General features: G+C 34.8%; 1 protein-coding gene and 1 pseudogene across 4 annotated transcripts in view; one reads left to right on the top strand and one right to left on the bottom strand.

Moving 5' to 3' along the window:
• Positions 1–113: 113 nt before the first annotated feature.
• The window catches only part of Cad96Cb (protocadherin Fat 4-like Cad96Ca), a 30226-nt gene continuing 8329 nt past the window's right edge, over positions 114–22010 (bottom strand). For 2 of the 3 annotated variants that reach the window (XM_081987073.1, XM_081987071.1), the window contains exons 2-11: positions 12515–12598; positions 10290–10605; positions 10093–10239; positions 8740–8946; positions 8411–8686; positions 5813–6098; positions 4938–5175; positions 1180–1414; positions 890–1124; positions 114–425 (exon numbers count right to left, since the gene is read on the bottom strand). In XM_081987073.1, the coding sequence (XP_081843199.1) occupies positions 339–425; positions 890–1124; positions 1180–1414; positions 4938–5175; positions 5813–6098; positions 8411–8686; positions 8740–8946; positions 10093–10239; positions 10290–10605; positions 12515–12584 (2097 nt within the window). In that variant the 5' untranslated portion in view covers positions 12585–12598 and the 3' untranslated portion in view covers positions 114–338. Of the gene's footprint in view, positions 426–889; positions 1125–1179; positions 1415–4937; positions 5176–5812; positions 6099–8410; positions 8687–8739; positions 8947–10092; positions 10240–10289; positions 10606–12514; positions 12599–17735; positions 17882–22010 lie in introns of those variants that run through there. The other variant, XM_081987072.1, reaches the window with a different exon arrangement.
• On the top strand, positions 2448–3154 carry LOC145734019 (uncharacterized; annotated as a pseudogene). Its single transcript, XR_014179321.1, has 2 exons — positions 2448–2741; positions 2799–3154. The product of XR_014179321.1 is annotated as an uncharacterized LOC145734019 (transcript).

The following is a 22010-nucleotide window of genomic DNA, read 5'->3' as shown; positions in this document are numbered from 1 at the left end:
AATTTATGTTTTGTGGAGTTTAATAATTAAGAGCAGAAACGCAACGAGGTAAAATAGGGTTTCTTGACAATTGGTGAACTTGCATTGGGAGCAACTATAAATAAAACTCAAAATTACATAAAACAGTATATTAACTTAGTATACAAGTACATACATAAGTTATACTAGTATTTAAATAGTTTCATGCATCTGCCGGCCATTATAAATAAATCATATTTTGTACACTAATTAATTATTAATTTCCCTAATTATATTTATTACCGTATTTTAAAAAGAATAGTAATTTGTATTTACATTAATTAAAATCATTTAAAATTGAAACTGGACTATGTTATGCGTTAAAAATATACTGTTAAATTACTATTTTCTAAAGCTTTCGGAACCTGATCTAGTTGATTGAGGTTCTCCGTGTTCTCCGAATCAGTCTGGAAAAGTAGTAATAAAAAAACACCTAATTATTTCGAAAATTTAAAATATGTGAAGAAATTAGTGCAGGAAATGACAAAACTATCCGTGAAAAGAGAGAAAAACATCTATAGTCGTCGGCACTAATTCGGCCGTTGTACATCAGTGATGTGTTTGATGTTTTCAAACTGCATTCGTTTTGCTAAGCGGTCAGTTGCCGGCTATTGCGTTCTCTTTCTCACACGCAGTTATTTAACGGACACATATCTGATAGGAACGTGACCTACTTAACGAGTTGTGCATTGTTGCCAGATTACCAGCATAGCTTGCTGTTTTTTATTCAAGTGTATTTACACTTAGTACAAATATAAAAACTTATGAAAAATGTGTGTTGGGACGCTAAAGAACAACATCTGACAATTCAGCACGTTAAACGTCAATGACATACATTGTTATTTTGAAATTTTCATATTTGTATACTGACCTTGTCGTCTCCCCAACTCAGCTTCTTTACTCTATCAGCCGAAGACCATAAAGTATTAATAGGAGGCTGTGGTGCTGGATGAATTTTTGGACTTGGTATGATTTTACTTGGAATACCACCCAAAGCCACTGCAGTGCCTGGTCGCGTTTTATCACCGCCAAAAACTGGATTACTAACCTGACTTTTTTGCGATTTGTCATCGGCTACGCCACTGGATTCCACCGAATTGCGTCTTCTACAAGCCAACTTGTTTGAGTTTTGGTTATTAAATATTCAAGTAGACACCTTACACTTTACAAATATAAGCTACCAGAACCGCAACTACCAAACTCAAAACTAACAGAATTGTTCCAAGCCCAGCTAGTAAGATCGGTCCGCTGCTCGAATTTTTACTGCTAACAACGCCATTTGCTGTGGTGGCGCTTGCACCAGGAAAATGCACTGTAACTGGAACGGTCGTTCTTTTAGGAGGCTTTCCACCGTCTGTCGCAGTTATACTTAATTTGGCCTCACTTTTTTCCAAATCTAAATCACCGCACAATAGGAATTATACTCTATTAAACTAAAACTAGGAGAAGTGATTGTGAATTAAGTTGGCAGTAGTGGTCAAATGTGATTGACCACCGCCTACTATACTAGAAAGCTTAGAAGGTGTACAAACAGACCAACATCAACAAATGTCAGCCAAACCCATAAATAAATAGTTATTTGTTTTACAAGGCGAAAAACTAGCACATTTACTGCCGCAGCGCTATTACGAGGCCATGAAGAAAGATGAGGCAGTAAATGTGCATTTTCGCCGAGTCAAACACATAATTTTTTCACCGATTATTGTCAATCAGAATAACTTTTTATATAGTCAAATTTTTACCCTTTGAGAATGACGTCAAGCAGGTGAAAAAACACGCATGTCTGGAATTAGATCACAAATTTTAACCTACAAATGCTTTGAAAAATGAGTGATCATGAGAGTTTCAGTTGACATCTGGAAACTGTTTCTTTTCGTACTCGAAAAAAAGCAGCACATTTAGAATTAGCATTTCGGCCTTCTCAGTGTAGCGCAGCATTTTTATACCTTTGATATTCGTTTAAATCAAAGTGACAGTAAATGTCAACGTTTTCAATTTGACAGGACGACAAAATTAACAACGTGCCTTTTTTGCTAAAATTGTTTATTTCACATGTTTGATATGCGAGAAACAAAGATGTAAAAAGATGACGTCATTCTCAAAAGGTAAAAATCCAACTATATTTAAGTAGTAATACACCTCTCCTATTTCTAATAATGAAAACTGTCCACTTATGATGTACCTACAACAATAATTATACCTGTTTGGTTGCTATGATTACGATCTTAAATAGACATCTTAAATAAGCCAAAATTGACATCTAAAAGTTTCGTCAAATTTATAAGTTGTTTCTTCATGATGGAGACTATGGAGAGTGACGACGATGTACCACTAACGCCTCCGGAGGTGCGAGAAGCAGCCAGGAATGTAGAAATTAATCTCCTACCGTAAAAATCGAAAAAATATATGAAGACACATACTGCCGATTTATGGATTACCGGAAGAACAAGAACATCGGTTCGTTTTCAGAAAACGTGTTAATCGCATATTTTGCTGAGCTGTCTCAAAAACTAAAGTCTTCTACATTGTGGAGTGTATATTCTATGCTCAAATCCACCTTAAGCACTCATCATAATGTAGATTTGGCAAAGTATTTGAAACTAAGGGCTTTTTTAAAAAGGCAGAAAGATGGATACCAACACAAAAAATCTAAAGTGTTTGAGAAGGAAGAAGTTATTAAATTTTTATCGGAAGCTCCAGATGCCAACTATTTATCAACCAAAGTAAGTTTCAGAACTTTGGATCCAATTTTAAGTGAATTACCAAGTATTTTTGTCTAGGTTGCGGCGGTTCTTGCGATTGCCGGAGCATGTAGAAGTGACGAACTTGTGCGAATGCAATAAGATATGGGCAATAAGCTATTAGTTTCCCTTCCTGATACCAAAACGAAGAGACCGAGATCTTTTGTGGTATCAGAACACCTGGACATGTATAGAAAATATGCTTCTTATCGTCCTTCTGGATTTGAAAGCCGAAGATTTTTCTTCAGATATTGGAGGGGTAAAGCATTAAAACAAGTTATTGGAATTCATAAATTTGGTGCTATGCCACAAGAGATAGCAACTTATTTAAAACTACCAAATGCTCAGAAGTACACTGGACATTGCTTTAGAAGGACGTCTGCTACTTAGCTTGTTAATTCTGGAGCTGACATCACAATGCTAAAAAGACATGGAGGATGGAAGTCCACAAGTGTTGCTGAAGGCTACATAGAGAATTCAGTCGAAAGCAAAAGTGTGATTAGTGAAAAAATTCTAGCGATTATTTCCTTCCTATCAATTTTGACCAATCGCTATCAAGAATTCGTATAACAAATGTAAATTTTAAGTGGAAAAATCACTTAACAACTGTCAACTTAGCTGTCAGCAGTTTTTCCGGAAAAAAATTCGAAAAAATTTCACACTCCTCACAGCAACATAAAGAATAGTGTTACCCTTTCTAGCTTGAAAGTTATTGTTCTTATTAATTATTGTTCTTATTGTTTTAATTAAAATAAAATGTTTATTTAACTCAGGAAATAATCTTACCAAATATCCCTCGTGCATCTTTTTTCTTGTGGAAAAATTGGAATACTCGTTTCTAAGTAATTTGTTTTAACAAGTAGCATGAGCGAGAGTGGCTTTAAAAATCATCCGAGTCGAAGACAAGAATCCAGATTCCAGATTATTTACCGAATTTTTCCGGATAAATTAAATGCACTAGGGATATTACCCCCGAATATTCCCACCTGCAGTGACAGTGGGAAGAGAAAAGATGAAACTTCTAGTTCATCGGTGTATTTGAAAAATAGTTCCAACGAAGTGAACGACAAATCAATAATAATAATGTTAATGTTTATAAATAATTATATATACTTTTGAATGTTTGACTCCAAAAATGTTATAGTGTTTGGTGTTTTTTCTTAATAAATGTTAAATTTTATGTTGTGTAAACGATGTCATATTTATATTGTCCCTGCGCCAGGTAAGCGGCAGTAAAAAATGTTTACTGCCTAGGCAGTAAAAGTGGTTGTTTACAGCCTGTCGTTAGGCATTAAAACGACAGGTTTACTGACAATCGGCGAAAAATGTGATTTTTTTTGATAACTTTTGATTGTGTATGTCATGCTTATTCTCATGTCGATTATATAATGAGAAAATTCGCAAAAAAAGTTGGATTCTTAACAAGGATTGGGAAAAATTTGTCAATGAGTACAAAATTAATGTTGTATAATGCCATTGCGGTTCCACATTTGCAATTCTGCTCAACATTGCTGTTCAATTTACCCCAATACAAGATAAATCAATTGGAAATAATCCAAAACAGAGCAATGAGACTGATTTTAAAATGTAATCATTATACTCCTGTGAAGTCTATGTTGAGTGTCCTAAATATGCTGTCTGTCAACCAAAGAATTATGTTTAGTGTTTATTTGTTTATTTTTAAATTAAAGAAACGTTTTTTACCTGACTATATCTGCGATAAGTTAACAGTTTTTGAAGATGTACACAAGTATGGTACAAGAAATCGTACAGATTTTATACTGACAAACAGATGTAACACGAATCAGTTGCTCAACTCTGTGCTGTATAAAGGCTTAATAGAATTTAATAAACTACCTGTGATTATTAAAACCTGCGATAATTTGACACAGTGGAGGAGGCTTTTAAAAAAATGTATTATAGATAGGTTGTAGGATTTGTTCATTTTATTTAGTTTTAATGTGTGAGTGTGTGTTTTATTTTATTTTTACATTGCTTGTTTAGTTTTAGACATTAGTGTTCCCATTTAGATAAGACTCAAAACTTTTAGTTTATTCTTATAGTTAAGTGACCTTTTTATAACATGTATCTTTTGTAGCATTGATGCTAAATAAATACCTACTTACTTACTTACTTACTTATTCGCTCCTCCTAGTTTTTAAATAAAGTATAACTTACCGTTAGTTCTAATTAATATCAACTCCCCACTTGGAGTAATAGTAAACATGGAGGCGTCTGGACCACTTAACGTGTACGCCAATGCATCATTACGATCACCATCAGCCGCCTCAACTCTGCCAACTAAATTGCGCTGACCCGCGTCAATTCCAGCAAAAAATTCGTAATGCGGATATCGAAAACGTGGTTCCCATTCGTTAACGTCTTCAACTGTTACATTTACCACACTTGAATCGTTCTACAATAACATCTTAAAGGTAGTTGTTAGATTAAAGGCCGGAACTTTCACTTCAGGATAATTTATTCGTCTACCATAGTGGAATTTAAGGTTGAAAATGTAAACTTAATACAGTTTATGCCGTACAATGTGCTATTAGTTCTTGCTTAGAGAACGAAAAGACTTAAATAAAATGTTAAAATGACTCTGGCACGATTTATTCATTAGTGCATTGTTGCCAACATTTTTTGTTAATTTGGGTATGTTCTATTGGAATGTATTTGGGTTTAATTTAAAACGATGAAACCCTGAAACTAAAAAACAAACAGTTAATATGGCAACCTGCCGCCTGTAATGGCAATAGAATGTGATACAGTGAATGACACTTTGAATGATGAAACTTCATATCCATACATATTTGGTTTGTAACTGGCCTTTTCTACGTCACATGAGACTTTTTCGTATATGGGGTACCAAATAAGTGTGGTTTTTATTAACTTTTTATGCAGTTAAACAGATCTAGAGCAAAAAAGAAAAAAACATGTCTCATATTTTCCCAGTACTACTAATTATTACAAAAAAATATTTTTTGGTAGCTTAAGAATAAAATTACCGGAGGTGAAAGGACCGGTTCTAAATGATCCACTGTGTAACTTACCGTTTTACCGTCGGTGACAAACACCTTAAAAATGTACTCAGATTTTTTCTCGTAATCTAAATCGTCCTTCAGTGACAGTTCCCCTAAAGTGTTGATGGCAAATACGTTTAAAATGTCGCGGTCCGAGACAAAATACTTTAAATGGTGACCAGGTCGGTTATTGGCTAAAGTCCCTAAAACAGTTCCGGGAACTAAACCTTCCGACACTCGAAAATTAAACATTGAGTGGTTGAAACGGATTCCTTTGGAAAATGAACGAGTAACCGTTAGCGTGGCTAAGGCGTACCTAAAAAAATTTGGTTTGATAAAATATGGTTGTAGCAATTTGTTTTTTAAATGTCACTGTTTATATCTAGAACAATACCAATTCTAAAGTGGAGCTTATTAATCGTGTAGAAAGCTATTGAGGCAAATTGTCGATCGGTTCACGGAAATTGATTTTATAAGTGGATTAATGAGGACTATTAATGCATCCCATTCGTTTTTTGTAATTAAGAAAAGACACTTAAAGCAATTAATATTATAGTGCATTTATAATAAGAGACACAGAATACTTAGGTATCAATTCTAAGAGCAAAATATGGATTTACTTATGATCAACACCGAAAAAGTTGCAAATAACGATAAGGCTGAGCTGACAGGCTAAATCTGGGAGCAAATATGACGTAATTTGACAGTTGGTGAAATTATGAACAAAATTAAGTCATCGTGACGTCACATTCGCTCTGCTTGCTCTATGGAATGTGAAAATGAATGCGGCCAAAACATGCCTAGAATTTGTACTAAAAATGTAATAAACTACAGAATGTTCCATTTAAAATTAGTATACATTAGCAAATACTGTTCTCGCGGAGTGAGTTTACCCGTGCGTCACGAAGGCTACGTCATTTATAATCATATGAATCAAATCAAGTTTTCGTCAACAAACCTGTTGTGTTCATATTATAGAAAACGGCGTGTCTAAAGCTTCGTCACGTTTAAAATTTTGCGTGTATTGTCAGTCAGAAAGTAGAAATCTTTGGCTGCAAATTTGCACTAAAACAACCTTATACCAAAGCAAATAAAAAATATCTTGACCGAAATAACATTTTTTGTTTATGAGAAGTCTCCGTTTGGATCATAGAATTTCATCTAAATTTGAAACCTAATTTATTTACCAAAATTCGCAGAGATGTATCACCAATATGTAGTATTTCTTTAACTTTAAGCTCTTGATTTAGGTTCTGGATGGTTATATATTTCTCTAAAATAAATACAAATTAAAAATTTAATAAGACATTTTCAGGTTGCAATCCACTAATTTTATTTTAAACCCGCTGGAAAACATTTTAGACGCTTATTTTATTTTTCCTATGACTTTATTATTAATATGTTTGAAGAAAATTTTATGAAAAATCTATAATGCAACCCAAAAATCTCAGTCTCTGCAAACAATGAAATGTTAATAGATGTTTCTTACAAAAGTAGATATATTTTACTATTATTAACATACTATCGTTGTACATATTATATAATGTATTTCGAACATCCGTTTTAATGCTTTCAGATAAATCAGTGGTCTTGGCCCGTCGATAACATCTCAATTTACGTTTTCTAGGTGAGGAAATCATAAGATTACTTGCTTGCTTTTTCCGAATCGAATAAACAGTTTTGCGGGACATTTTCAAAGCAGCTACAACCTTCTAGTATCAAAAAAAATACATCAGTAAGAATACGTAAGGTCTTAAAATTTCTTATTTTCTTCCTGAACAGATGATAAAGCTTCTAAAGGCCCTTCATTAGTTTTTTCCAATTCAAAATATTCACAAAGGTTAAGAATTAACTGCTGGGCTTGTCTGTAGAGAATTTTTCCAGGCATTTTCTAAAAAAATACTGTAATAGTGACTGTACTGTAATAGATCGTGACAGCCGACATAAAACAAATAAAAATATTAATAATAATATTATGAAAGTACTTACAGAATGTTAAAAGCGTAGAAACAATAGCTCTTAAAAGAACTGTGGTGGTGTGGTAAATAGAAAACTTTATAAATGATTAACAACACAAAGAAACGGAAAATAATTTAAACAAATAAATATAAATAAAAATAAAATGTAAACAAATCAAATAAATTTCGATGGTTGTCAAACTGACAATGACTGAAATAGAAGCGCTAATCAGTAAATGTTTTTTTTGGAAGACATTCACTTAGATATTTACCCTTTCTGAAAGTGAACAATAGACAAGAATGAAGTCAATAATGCATGTCTACTTCTAAATCACACGGGGATGACGCACGGGTAAACTCAGACCGCGAGAACAGTACTTTCGGTATAACTGAAAGTACCATAATATGGACACAGTGTGTCCCAAATTGGTTTTACATGTATTGGTATCTCGGTAAACGTAAAAGCTACAAAGTCGGTTAAATGGGGAAAGTTTTAAACAATTTTATGTGAAACTTATTCCCGGTTTCCAAATTAAATTATCTTTCTCTCTGTAGCTCTTACGGTTACCCACATCCCAATACATTTAGAACCAATTTGCGACAAACAACTGCGGGACATTTTTTATTGAGTACACCCTGTACAATAAATTAAATAACACAATTTACTCACCGGTCTGCATTATCAACTTGAGTGGCGCGTATCACTAATATTGCTGGATTCTGCAAATCGTGGTCGTTCAAAGTACGCGCCAGTGTAACTTTCCCCGTTTGCCTGTCCAATAGGAACAAAGCGTACTCACTACCAATTGCATTCCAGGTATAGTAAATGGGCGCGCTTATCCCTTCGTCCTGGTCAAAAGCACGAACTTCCCTGGGTTTGATCCGAAGAACTGTATCTTTGAGCGCGGGTTCGTTAATAACTGCAGTGTATCTATCATCTAAAAATCTGATCATTCGATTAAATTGGTTAAAGTGAGGTTAGTGTGGGAAAAAAATTACCGTGGATTTTGATCGTCAGCATCTATTACATAGACTGTTAGAACGGTATCGGCGCTTCTAGGAGGATCACCATGATCTTGCGCACGTATATTCACTTCGAACTGTCTTAATGTTTCATAGTCTAAAGGTTTTTTTAGAACCAGAGTACCTTCGAGCTCATTTTCAAACTCGAAAAATTCAGAATTGGGTCCCGATAGTACAGAGTATCTGTAATTTGAATGTTTTAGTAAACTACTAGTTGCATGATTATCAGCATTGTTTGTAGTTTGTGATTGATTGACTAATCACAAACTATTATAGTATTTCCCTCTGCTAATAAACTTTCCTATAAATACATTAGACAAAAGTTAGTTGTGTATATAAAGTAGTTTATTTGAAGAATTTTTTTGCGTCTTTCTTATTCGGTTTGAGTCTTCAAATCAAAAATGAGTTATTGAAATAGAAATTTTAACTACCCTTCTGTTTTATACGGATCTGGATACATATTACTTCACTGAAAGGGGATTTTGAAGAAATCAATTAGGTACTGGGAAAGCAAGTAAAAGTAAAATTACATTTGTTTACTCCCAACAGAAAGTTAAATTGCATATTCATAATGATGTCAATCATCATTCAGTTTTATAGTATCCTAATTTGCTGCTACATTTTTTCTATTAAAAGAGAGGGTTACCCTCTTCAATACATCATTCTTTCTTTCCAGAACTTAGTAATTAATTACAATTATGATTATAGAATTCTAAACTGATTTTTCCTCAAGCTTCATTTTTTAGTTGGACAAGTAATGTGTCTCTAATAATTACATAGAGACATCTGATAACTCTTTCTTGTTTGTTTTTTTCATTTTATGATCACAAAAGACGAGTCTTTCAACTTTTCAAATAAATTGTCTTAACAACCAGAAATTCCGAAAAAATGACAAATCAGACTAATCTGACAATGATAAAACCTTCTTTTTAATACCAATGACCAAATAACAATTCGACAAATAAATTTACCTTAAAATACAATTTATTCGACAATTAATTTTTGGGATACACTTTAGTGGTAGTTATTAGACACTTTATAAGGCAGACCCTGAGATACCTAATCATATTCTACTATTGCCGACCTTTCTTGCTTCTTATTTTCATTTTATGGTCACAAAATACGTCCCTTCTGCTTTTTCAAACAGATTTCCTTTAACAGCCACAGATTCCAAAGGAATGACAAATCAAAGTCAGCTGACAAGACCTAGTTTTGAAATTAATCTTTGGAATACACTTTAGTTGTCAAATACTTCTTAACTACTTTATAAGGGGATGGAAATATCGACCATTATACAAACTACAAACAATGCTGTGATTTTCCACATACTTTACGCTTGAAAATGGACCTTGCTGATCATTATCAACTGCATGAACACCTTGCAAAACTCTGGTTCCTACTACTGTCACCTCAGAAATATTAAGAACATACGGAGCATTAACGAACACTGGAGCATTGTCGTTAGCGTCTGTAACTCTGATAACAGAAACAATCATTTTTTGTTCGCATTACTGGTTAACACTCACCTAATATTAACGGGAATAACAAACTCAGGATCTAAAGTCCCTAGTCGTTCGCAGATTAAATTCACGAACACAGAAGAAGGACCGTCAATTCCTTCCTTATCTAAAGGTCTAGTGAGTGTAAGGTTTTTCGATCCAGGTGCAATATCGACAGGACTGTCGGACTCTTTAAGTCGAAGCAGTATAGAACCGATGATCGGTCGAGGATCACCAACAACTCGAATTCTCCCTAGGATTTCTCCTACTGGAAGGTCTTCAGGTACGAAAATGGTTTCTGAAGGCGCTCCACTTTCTAAGAAGCATCGATTATCTTGAAGAGCTGTTGAATGAATTGTATTTAATGATTTTTTGAATTCGAATGTGGAATCAAGTAAACTAAAGCGAAAATCGCACCAGTGCTCGTAATTTGTGACCAATCAGTCACTGTACTGAGATTTACGCCATGTAAATGTAGCCTGCCATTACTCCAGAAGATAAAAATAGGAAGTTTTAAAATAGGGTTCAGTAAATTAAATTTAGATAGTTGTAAAAGTTGAAATTGTAAGATACATCTCATGTGAAACACAGTAAAGGCACAAACGAAGTGCAATTGTGCGTTGGCCTTCGCGATCAACAGACCTAAATCATTTAGATAACGTTTCATGAAGATATTGGCACATACTTGTCTAGAGAAGTAGTTAGCAACCATTTCCTCGTGGTAACATTGAAATCCACCCTATTTTCGTAAACCTTTTTCAGCTTATTGTTTGGTTCACTGGATAGATTTAAAGTAACCAATTCCGAGGCGGATGTAGAGACACAAAAGGACCTACCTCGGATCGAATGAAATAATTATAAAAACATTGCCGTTTAATAGCTACTGGCTAAGGGTTCGCCAAAGAACCCGAGCAAGCGTAATTCCGCCTTACATACCGACCAACCTTAACATGTAACTTTTGCGTTCAACGTTTCTTTAAATTTGACAATTCCTTTGTTTATTCAGATTTGAACCTGTTATAGTTCAAACTTCAAGGTGTCTGTAAAATTAAATTTTAAATACTCTACAAGTCTATCAATTAAATTTTCTAATCCTTTAATAGTGAATTGACAAGTGAAAATACAGCATGTAAAAAGAAATCCTACTGGTTATCCTGTACTACTGACAGACTTTAAATTATATCATTTATTTAATTTATTCTTATCATTTCCTCTCCAAGTAGTAAATTAAAATTTAAACAGCTGCTTTGAAAGCGTTATAATAGAGGAAACACGACATTTTTAAATGCAGATTAAATTATATTTTAGAATATACTCAATTAGTAAAAGATCTAGTTAAATAAGAATAATTTTTGAACTTGTTTAACTTGCTGTCAATCATGTATAATGTCATATGAATGGATTATGACTACAGTTAAATGGATTTCTTAAAAAGGTGGATAAAACGACTTGGTCTGTGGCCACCTCGACAGACTTTACCTCACTAGACTTATTTTTGAGTAACAAAACAAACAACTATGTGGAAAGTTAATGAAGAATTCGTATGTTTGCACGATTGGCTTAGTGTTAATACTAACAATTTTAAGCACTTATTTCTCAGTTGTTAAAAAACAGTATTTAGAGTTTCTATTTTCTAAATACCTGAGTAATCTGTAATAAAATTCCTTTCATCATTAATAATAACTTTCAAAACATGACTTATGAAAAATTAACAAGCAAAATCAATTACTAAATCAACACTCCATTTTAAGACCGAATTATCTAGAAAATATCCACTCAATGGAAAGTTATTTGACCACAGTAATCAAAGCAGTAAATTGATCTTATCAGGTTAAGTCGAATTCCCATGAAATACTGGCCGTACCGACAAAATGAAGCGTGCTTAAGCCAATCAGCTCGAAAAAAATTCTCAAACCGGCTTTATTTACCGTGATGTTCAGGAAATTAATAATTGGTTGATCAAATATTGACATTAAATTAAAGCGTAACTGAAGCAGTCAGCGAATGTTGAAGAGATTGGTTTAATTTACGCATAGAGTACCATAAATCCCCAAATGGGTAAGCTGTAGTGGTTTTCTAGGTTTTGAGCGGTACTGTATTACTAATTTTATGGCAAACAATTCATAATTATTTGCGCTGGTTACCTCTGAATTGGGTAACGCAACGGTACTCTAAACTTGCTTCTGTTCTAACACATGTAAAACCAACCGAGTGGTTTTTAATATACTGAATGTGCAAATAAGGGCAATTACCTTGTGTGAATATCGAAAGCTGAATAAAAATGGACAGACACAAAACGGAGGCTTCTTGCCAATTTGCCATCGCCTACATTGCATCTGAAAAAAAAAAATTGTAAAATTAAAATAATATCACATAATGTGTAAGAGTGCAGATTGTTTTTCAAATTTCAAACAAAAATCAAACTTGCTGACGTTTTTTATCTAACTTTATTATTTTAAAATGAAATGACAGTTGGCTAAACATGGAAATTGACTTAAAAACCTGAAATTTGACTATCAGTTCATTTTCATGATAAATTGCCCTAAAATGTTGATAATTGAGAGTCTAACATATTACTTTCCAGTCAATTTCCACAGTTTATTGCTTTCTTAGTTTTTTAGCATAAAAATTAATTTGAAAACCTTGAATTTTCATGATAAATTGATCTAAAACATAAACTCTTCTGAATTAATTTTGCTGTATCATAAAAATTGACTTGGTTGTCGAATTTCAGTCAATTTTTGATTGAGAAAGTCAATTGACTAAAGTAAAACTTAAAAAAAAAGAATATGTAATATACAACTATTTTTGAAAGTATATAATATATTATTTTTCCTATCTAGCCGGGAAATAGGGTTTACCTGTCAAAATACACTAAATCTGGACACCCTGTACAGGGCAATCTCTTGCCGTTCATTGGCGAATGACTTCCTACGTCATACTAGCAGCCCTTTTTGAACTTAAAGCGAGTATTTTCAAAAATAAAAAAATACGTGTATTATTCTTTTCTGTTAAGTTATTATTGACTTATTAATCGTTTTCTCATGGTTTTTAATTCCCAGAATATTTAAGAATCCTAGATAGCTATTCAGATCAACCTGTGCAAACCAAGCCCTAGACAATAACTTTCTGCTGCTTTTATGATTGCACTTTGTTCATATAACAAATTTTCATGGTGGTTTATGGCGGAAATCAAGTACCAAAGAAACACCAGCAGAAACAGACAACTTCAAACCCAAAACGTACCGCATACACCACTGACTACACTAACAGACATGCTTTCGTTTTAATTAAGCATTAATAAATCCTAACCAGCACGTAAACCTTATGATAATCCTGTTATATCGAAACTATCTGAAAACGAATAAGGATGAGAATAGATGGTACTTAATCTTCATCATTATAATGTCTACTTAGACATGGTTTAAGCATTGTTATGCTTAAACGTCCTATAATAATTAATTTCTTGCACTTTCTATGTTTAGTTGAAGTGATTCATCAATCAGAAAGATATTCGAATATTTTAATGTAATACGATCTGTTAATTGGCTATGTGCAGTTCTTAAAAATGCAGGAAATATTCCTAATTGATAGAAGAACTTATATAGTAGCTCTTCAAAAAATATATAGACAACCAATTACAATCTGTCCTCCATCTGTTTGTTACTTGATCATTGTTAAGCAGATGTAATGGCAAAAAGAACGTATATAAAGTTCTCAGGTTCCTACTAATTTAAGAAAAAGGATACCGTGGCAAATGATTTCCTTCTAAAACTTAGGCGTTTCTAATATATCAAATGAAGCAAGTGAAATAGCTCTAGATTAATCACAGTTGAGACATTTTGAGATATGCAATACAAACGTAATGCTACTAGGAATTCAGTTAAACCCGAGTTGTGAATAAATATTTTATAATCAGGTTTATTACAGGTTTTTTTCTTGGAAATGGAGTTTCTGTTTCCCCAAAGTGGGCTTTGTGGTAAAAACATTCAACAAACTGAATCTAAAATTCTCATTGGAACTGCAACACAAACAACATTCATTATTTTGGCTCACCCTGAACACCAGAAGCCCCAAAGGTGATTTTAGAGCCCATCTGGAGAAAGAAGAGAAAAAACTGGATGTTTCGTGTGATCTACCGTTGCAGTACATCAAACACTAGCTGAGATATTGACAGTCCAAGTTTTGAGGCACTTTAAAAAGTAAAGTCAGTCAATTCAAGCTACTTGAAAATCAAGTCCAAGAATCCCTACAAATGAAATCGTTTTCATTGTCAAAATACCAAATATTATGGCAAAATGTTGCCAACATAATTTAGTGTGGCATTATGGACAGTTTTGTTTTAACAACAAGCTAATAAAACAATGACATATGTGAATTATTATTGTGGTTGCATGGAAAATATGGTTCACTAAAAGCAATTTGGGTATTTATATAATATTTGTATATATTGTATAATATTTGTGACTTCGACAAATCCTGTTTTATGTTGCAATCAGGTCTGTTCGCACAGGCAATCCCAAACTGCAAATCGAAAAATGTTGGCTTTTATTGGTTGAATAAACAGGTGACATTGACATTTTCTGATTAATGACCAATGGCTGTACATATTTCGCTGATTATTAGTTATTTGCGCGAACACACCTATCATATCAAAATAATTCAATATCGCTTGAATCATTCAGCTTATTCTGATTAACACTTGGAAGAAAGTAGAAACCCAGATTCCGTTTCCAAACAGGCTTTACGATAAAATCGGAAATTTTCAGCCGGCAGACGTATGTAATCTAATTCCATTGTCTCCAAAAAAGCGTAAACACATTAAAGCTCGAATTTTACAAAGATTTAGTGATTTTTGCGAAATACTAGAGAGATAGAGCGAAGTAACGCTTCCGCTGGCTGCCAATTAAACATTCAAAAAATATTCAAATTAGTTGATTTGGTAAGTAGATGCATACAATTAAAGTGGCGCAATGTGTGATTTTGGTATTGGCTGTCCGTTAGTTTTATACATTTTAAACTCTCTTAATAAACCCATCAGCATTTCTCAAATTGTGGTCAGAAAATGATCTGGAAACGATGCAAAAAAATGACACTCAAAAATTTGTAGGTAAAATGGCGCATTATACAATGCACTCGTTATGGCGAATTGTGGTATATCTCCTTACCAACGGAAATTCCGTACTTGGCTGATCTCTGATTCGCATGAATTTTTTCAGTAAGTAGAGCGCATATGTTTACAAAATAACGTTACGTACCTGCAGCAAAAGCTAGAAATTTCAAAATGGTGTAAAATTTCTCTATTTAACTGGTTGTTCAATTTCTTTTTAATTCAAAAACGGCTTGTCGCATCAACTCTCAGCTTTGATCATAAATGTCTCGGAATCTGGACACCCTGTATATAGCACATATTAGGTTATTAAGTAAGCCTTGACAAGCTGAATCAAATAACGTAAAAATACACAGGGTGTCCCACTTGAAATAGTCCAGTTTAAGGGCTATAGTCAAATTTTTACCCTTTGAGAATGACGTCATGCAGGTGAAAAAACACGCATGTCTGGAATTAGACCACAAGTTTTAACCTACAAATGCTTTGAAAAATTAGTATGTTCAGAAGTGACTGATGATCAATTGGGATGACATCTGGAAACTGTTTCTTTTCGTACTCCAAAAAAAGCAGCACATTTAGAACTAGCATTTGGGCTTGCTCATTGTAGCGCAGCATTTTTATACCTTTGATATTTGTTTATATCAAAGTGACAGTAAATGTCAACGTTTTTAATTTGACAGGATGACAAAATTAATAACGTGCCTTTTTTGTTAAAATTGTTTATTTCACATGTTTGATATGCGAGAAACAAAGATGTAAAAAGATGACGTCATTCTCAAAAGGTAAAAATCCAACTATATAACAGTTTTCAACCTAAATATCTCGTAATCTGGACACCCTGTATATAGTACATATTGGGTTATTAAGTAGGCCTTGACAAGCAAAATTGAATAACGTAAAAATGTACAGGGTGTCCTATTTCTTAGTTTTAATACAATAATCAGTAGTTGTCTTCGGCTATTCCGCGCTAGACCAGACAGACAGACAGACTTAAATTTTAAAATTTGTCACATGACACGTGATAACTGTCATTTTAGTGGAAAAATAACCGCACATAGTTAAGGTAGCATTTTAACAGAACCGGTTGCATTGACGTATGTCATAAACAAATCACTATACTTAAATACGTTGATAATCCGAAAAATGACAGATGACATTTGGCAAACAACAACTCTGAAAATGTCAACTTGACACAGCTCACTGAATGGCCGGCACTGTAATTTAATTTTAGTACTTACATCATTTCACTTTCGCCTTGTTTGTACTTGACATATTGTATTTTATAATTTAAACTTTTACCACTGTCAAAATGTCATTTAACAAATTTTCCCAGCTCAAACTGTCTTTTTTATGGTCACGTGTTTTTGACAATGTCACTTTGCCTTTACAATGTTGCCAGCTCAATAATTGCATTTTTAGTCACGTAACGTATATTGTACTGTTTCAGCTCTTCCAACCGTCTAAATTAGATTTAGCGAATTTTTACAGTTGAAATTACATTTTTATGGTCACGTGACTGTTTTTAATTGAAATGTCACTTTGCCTGTACAGGGTTCAAAAATTACCATTTTTTCCTTGAGTGTCTTGAATTTTACCATTTTTGCCTTCATAAGTTGACAGCATGTAATATGACTCTGAATGCACTTACTACAGTTTTGAATCAACTTCTAATGACAGTTTTAATCCTAAATATCTCGTAATCTGGACACCCTGTATATAGTACATATTGGGTTATTAAGTAGACCTTGACAAGCAAAATCGAATAACGTAAAAATGTAGAGGGTGTCCCATTTAAATCCAGTTTCAAGGCTTTGAATGCACTTGATACAGTTTTAAAACAACTTCTAATGACAGCTTTGACCCTAAATATTTCGGACACCTTGTATATAGCACATATTGGGTTACTAAGTAAGCCTTGACAAGCTTGACAAGACACCCTATAAGCAATTCTTCTGGGAGGCTAAGGCCAATTTTAACTGCAAATATCTCAGTAACCGTACGAAATTTGTATTACACTTTTTGGGTCACCGTGTAGCCAAATCCAAAGACCTAACAATATACAGGGTGTCGCGAACCGCTATCTTAATGTGACTGGACGAAAAACTTGAAATTTAGCAAAAAGACTTTAGTATAACCTTCAAAAGAAGGTATCACTCAACATTTAAAATGTTTACTCCCTCTAATGGTTTGGAGTTAGAAAATGGAAAATACTTTAATATTTTGTTCTCCTGAAGACTGTTCGAGTGGTTGTTTTAAAATCTGCTAGAGCCACCCTGTATAAGGAATATAGTATGTTTAAACAATACACACTCTTTAAAATACCACGTTCAAATATGTTCAAGATATACTACGGAATAACTTACTGTTCACAGAGTATTCCTCAATGAATGCACCTCCTCTTTGAACACAATACAATCAAAAAATGAATACAATAATATTAATAATATAAATACACGAAAACCGCAAAATGCTCCGTGCGATCGGTGAAATGTTCGAGCAACAAATGACTAAGTGGTATAGATATTTTTTACGCTAGACGAATCCACCTGCTACTACTGTGTGCACCCACCGAAGAGTTTCTTTCCCTCACTTTGGTTCGATGGGTAAGACTGGACTTAAAGAAATTACATTTTTAATTCAACGGCCGTTACTAATTAACGCAAGCAGAACATAGAAAAATTTGTTGAATATTAGAAAGTATAGAAACATAGAGCAGGAATGTTTTTCTGTTTTAAACCAAGCTAACTTGAAGTTATGTCCAGAAAGAGTAAACAAATATCACAAAGCGTTTGTTAGAAGCTGTAGTAAAATTATCAAAGATATTGCAATTGATCTGGGAGTTTTTGAAAATACTTAGTTAAAAACAAATTTTTCTAAAACTTCTTTACTAAAACTAGAAAAAACTTTTGATCTGTAAACTTGATAGGTTCAAATGTATACTTTTTTTATTTATTAAGCTCAACTAAATTCCAATAGCTCAACCAAACTTTATTAGTTTCTTTCCTCCGAATTGATAGTTAAAAAAAAAATTGGAAATCATTATTATCAGAATCTGGGTGTCATTATTATCAGAGCTGCAATTTACATTGGTTACAAGGAGGCTATTAATTACAAAAGTCCCCAGAAAAACAAAAAAAAAGAAATCTAGCTGATCTTACAGCTAATAAATAATATGACATAATGCTAAAACATCAAAATTAAGACAATTTCATATTTCAAATTAAGTTACAAAACCTCACCTTGTCGCTTCGCGACAATAATTTTATTAACGCGTATACCATTCACTTGATTCACATACATATTACTTTTACTTCCATCAACACATAAAGGCAGGAAGTTCTATGGTTACCCACTGTGACTATACTACTTTGATACACACACAATGCCTTGCGATGAAGCATATCAGGCAAGGGGGAAAATACATAATAATTATGCCTTGCAAGGAAACCCTTAACTGAAATGTATACATTACAGGTTTGTAAGCCGTTGAAACACTCATATAAAAGCCAAATATAGATTGAATTGTTTTTATAATTAAATCAGGAAACTGTCAAATTCAATCCCCTGGGGGTACAAAACAATGCAACATACGTGAAAAGTAACAAAATCAGTTTGACTTTAGTTGAATGCATTTTATAACTCCATCAGTGCATTTTTGAGATTTGGAACATTTGGTTGTCTGTTTTCTGAGTTAATTTTAGTCTATTTTTAAATATGACAACCGTCAAAATCCTCTACAAAAACCTGTAAAACCACTGTCACGTACAATTCCATGAAGACAAAAAACAACAAAACATACTTGAAAAGCAACGAACTCAGTTTGACTTAGGTTGAATGCATTTTATACCTCCATTAGCGTATTTTTGACATTTGTATCATGGGCTGGTCTTTTTAAACTCATTTTAGCCGTTTTTAAATATGACAATCCTCGAAATCCTCTCCAGAAAGCTGCAAAACCATAAAACAGTCTTAAAACCAGTATAAACAGGACCAAACGTATTGTACCGTCGTACTCCTTAATAACACACTTCTTGAACAACACTGTATATTGTTTACAAACAATAAACTGACACTGACACTTAACCTCGATATCTGACAACTTCGACTTCACTACAACCATCAACTCAACAAACAACTAACTAACCAGGCCTGGTTCAGCTGCTTATATAGGCTTCCATGGTTTCTAGAAAATTCCCAAATATTCATGAAATTGACTTTCTCTCTCACACTCATTAAGCTATAACATAAATCTCTCTCTATATAAGCAACGGAGCCAGGATTTTCTAGAACACAGACAAAAGAACGTAGAACGTAAACAAAGCAACGTAACATACAGGGGTAACAACAAATAACTAAAGAAATCCTAACTAATAATCAAAAGTTCGCTTTGCAACACTGCCCCCCTCCTAGAGTTGATCGTCCCGATCATCAACTTCACCAGCTTTGGGTGGTCGGTAAGGTGCAAGTCGATCCAGGTGAACTATTTTCATTTTCGCCCGATGTCCTCGCTGTATTCTGTAGACGACGTCGTTCAGACGCTTTATAACGTCGTAGGGTCCCTCCCATGACCTCTGTAGCTTCGGCGACTTTCCTTTCTTTCGAGCAGGATTGTATAACCAGACCTGATCACCGGCTTGGAATCCGCTGCTGTTGGCCCTTTTGTCATATCTTGTCTTTAGTCGGTCGCTTGCAAATTTCAACTTCTGCCGGACTTCCTCATGGATCACGTGCAAGCGTTGCGCCAATTTTTCTGAATAGCTATCACAAGAGGCTGGGGGTTCTTCCGGTCGTCCAAAAAGAAGATCTATTGGCAAACGAAGCTCCCTTCCAAAGACAACACTAGCTGGTGTTTTGCCAGTGGAATCATGTACTGCCGATCGATAAGCCATCAGGAACAACGGAATGTGCTGATCCCAATCTGTCTGATTGTTATCGACGACTGTCCTTAGGTAGTTGTCTAGTGTCCGGTTGAAACGTTCCACCATTCCGTCTGACTGTGGGTGTAATGGAGTAGTTCTGGTTTTCTTAATTCCCAATCGGTCACACACTTCCGTGAATACTGCCGATTCGAAATTACGCCCTTGATCCGAATGCAGCTCCCTCGGTACTCCAAATCTGCAGAAGAAGTTGTCAACCAGAACTTCTGCTACAGTAGCGGCTTCCTGGTTTGGTATTGCGTACACTTCTGGCCATTTACTGAAGTAGTCCATTGCGACCAAGACATAGCGATTTCCGGAATTAGTTTTGGGAAAAGGTCCAGCTACATCAACGGCAATCCTCTCAAACGGAGCTCCGACAATATACTGCTTCATACATCCTCGGCTTCGAGTTTTGGGACCCTTGCTACTGAAACAGTCTGCGCAACGCCGACACCAATCTTCTACATCTGAGCGGCTTTGTAGCCAATAGAACCTTTCCCTAACTTTATTTAACGTTTTGTTGATGCCAAAGTGCCCTCCACCAATTCCATTATGAGCTTCTTTCAGTACGTCACTAACTCGGTTTCTTGGCAGAACTACCTGTAGTCGTTCTTCTTTCCCATCCGGACTTTCCCATTTTCTTTTTAGTAAATCTCCATCAATAATAAGGGACTCCCATAATGCCCAATATCCCTTTAATGTTGGAGACTTAGCGGAAATCTCCTCCCAATTTGGTCTTTCTCCACGCTCTTTCCAGTTAATTATCTGTCCTAAATCGGGGTCTTCTCGTTGATCGGCAGCCAAGTTTTCCCGATCCCATGCGATGTCATTTTTCAGAGCGATCCTTCGACAAGGCTTTCCAAATTCAGCTATCTCCAGGCGTTTACAGTGATTGCAACCTTCCACACAAGGTCTTCGTGACACTGCGTCCGCGTTTCCGTGCAAACGTCCCTTTCTGTGTTCAATCTGGAAGTCATACTCTTGAAGTCTTTGCATTCTTCTAGGCTTGCGGCACTGCGATTGAATGTGCCCCTTTTCTCCACAGTTCCAGCATTCCAATGACCGAGTAAACGTGGTGGTTTGAGCGTTTCGGTTGTTCTGACTTCTTAACTTATTTAAGGCTCCCATTAGTTCTTTTCGAAATGTCTCCAGCTGACGACTCAAGTCTGACTGAGTTGTGTGATCTGAATTGGAATATCGGTTTCTCGGTTCCGGTGTAAGGCTTCTGACTTGACGCACTCGAGTATGTCCTCGTGATACTTGCTTGACCACCTCAAACTCCAAAGCGTAGGCGAGAGCATCATGCAATGTTTGGCACCTCGCTAATCGTATTGCTTGCTCTGTGTCACAATCTTTAAGACCTCGTACAAAAGCCCGTACTGCCATTCGCTCTCTAATGTCGTGAGAGGCCGTTGGATAGGCCAGACAAACTAATCGAGCAATGTCGGCTTCATACTGTTGAAGTGTTTCCGTGCTTCTTTGGGTCCTACTAGACAACTGAGCTTCGTATACTTGTTCTAGATGCTTATTTCCAAATCTCATCTCCAAATGTTGGATTAAGTCGTCGTAGTTTTTGTACTGGCTCTCGTCCAAAGTCTGCAAAACCTCCAGTGCTTCTTCTCGAAGTGACAAAACCAAGGCAGTGGCTTTGTCACTTGATGTCCAATTGTTGGCCTCTGCGGCAGCCTCAAACTGTTTTTTGTAAACCTGCCATGAGGT

The sequence above is a fragment of the Ips typographus genome, linkage group LG9 (assembly GCF_016097725.1).
Source record: "Ips typographus isolate SLU linkage group LG9, UJ_Ityp_2.0, whole genome shotgun sequence".
Taxonomy (NCBI): domain Eukaryota; kingdom Metazoa; phylum Arthropoda; class Insecta; order Coleoptera; family Curculionidae; genus Ips; species Ips typographus.
The sequence above is the reverse complement of the archived record's forward strand: the minus strand, read 5'-3'. Positions and strand labels throughout refer to the sequence as shown.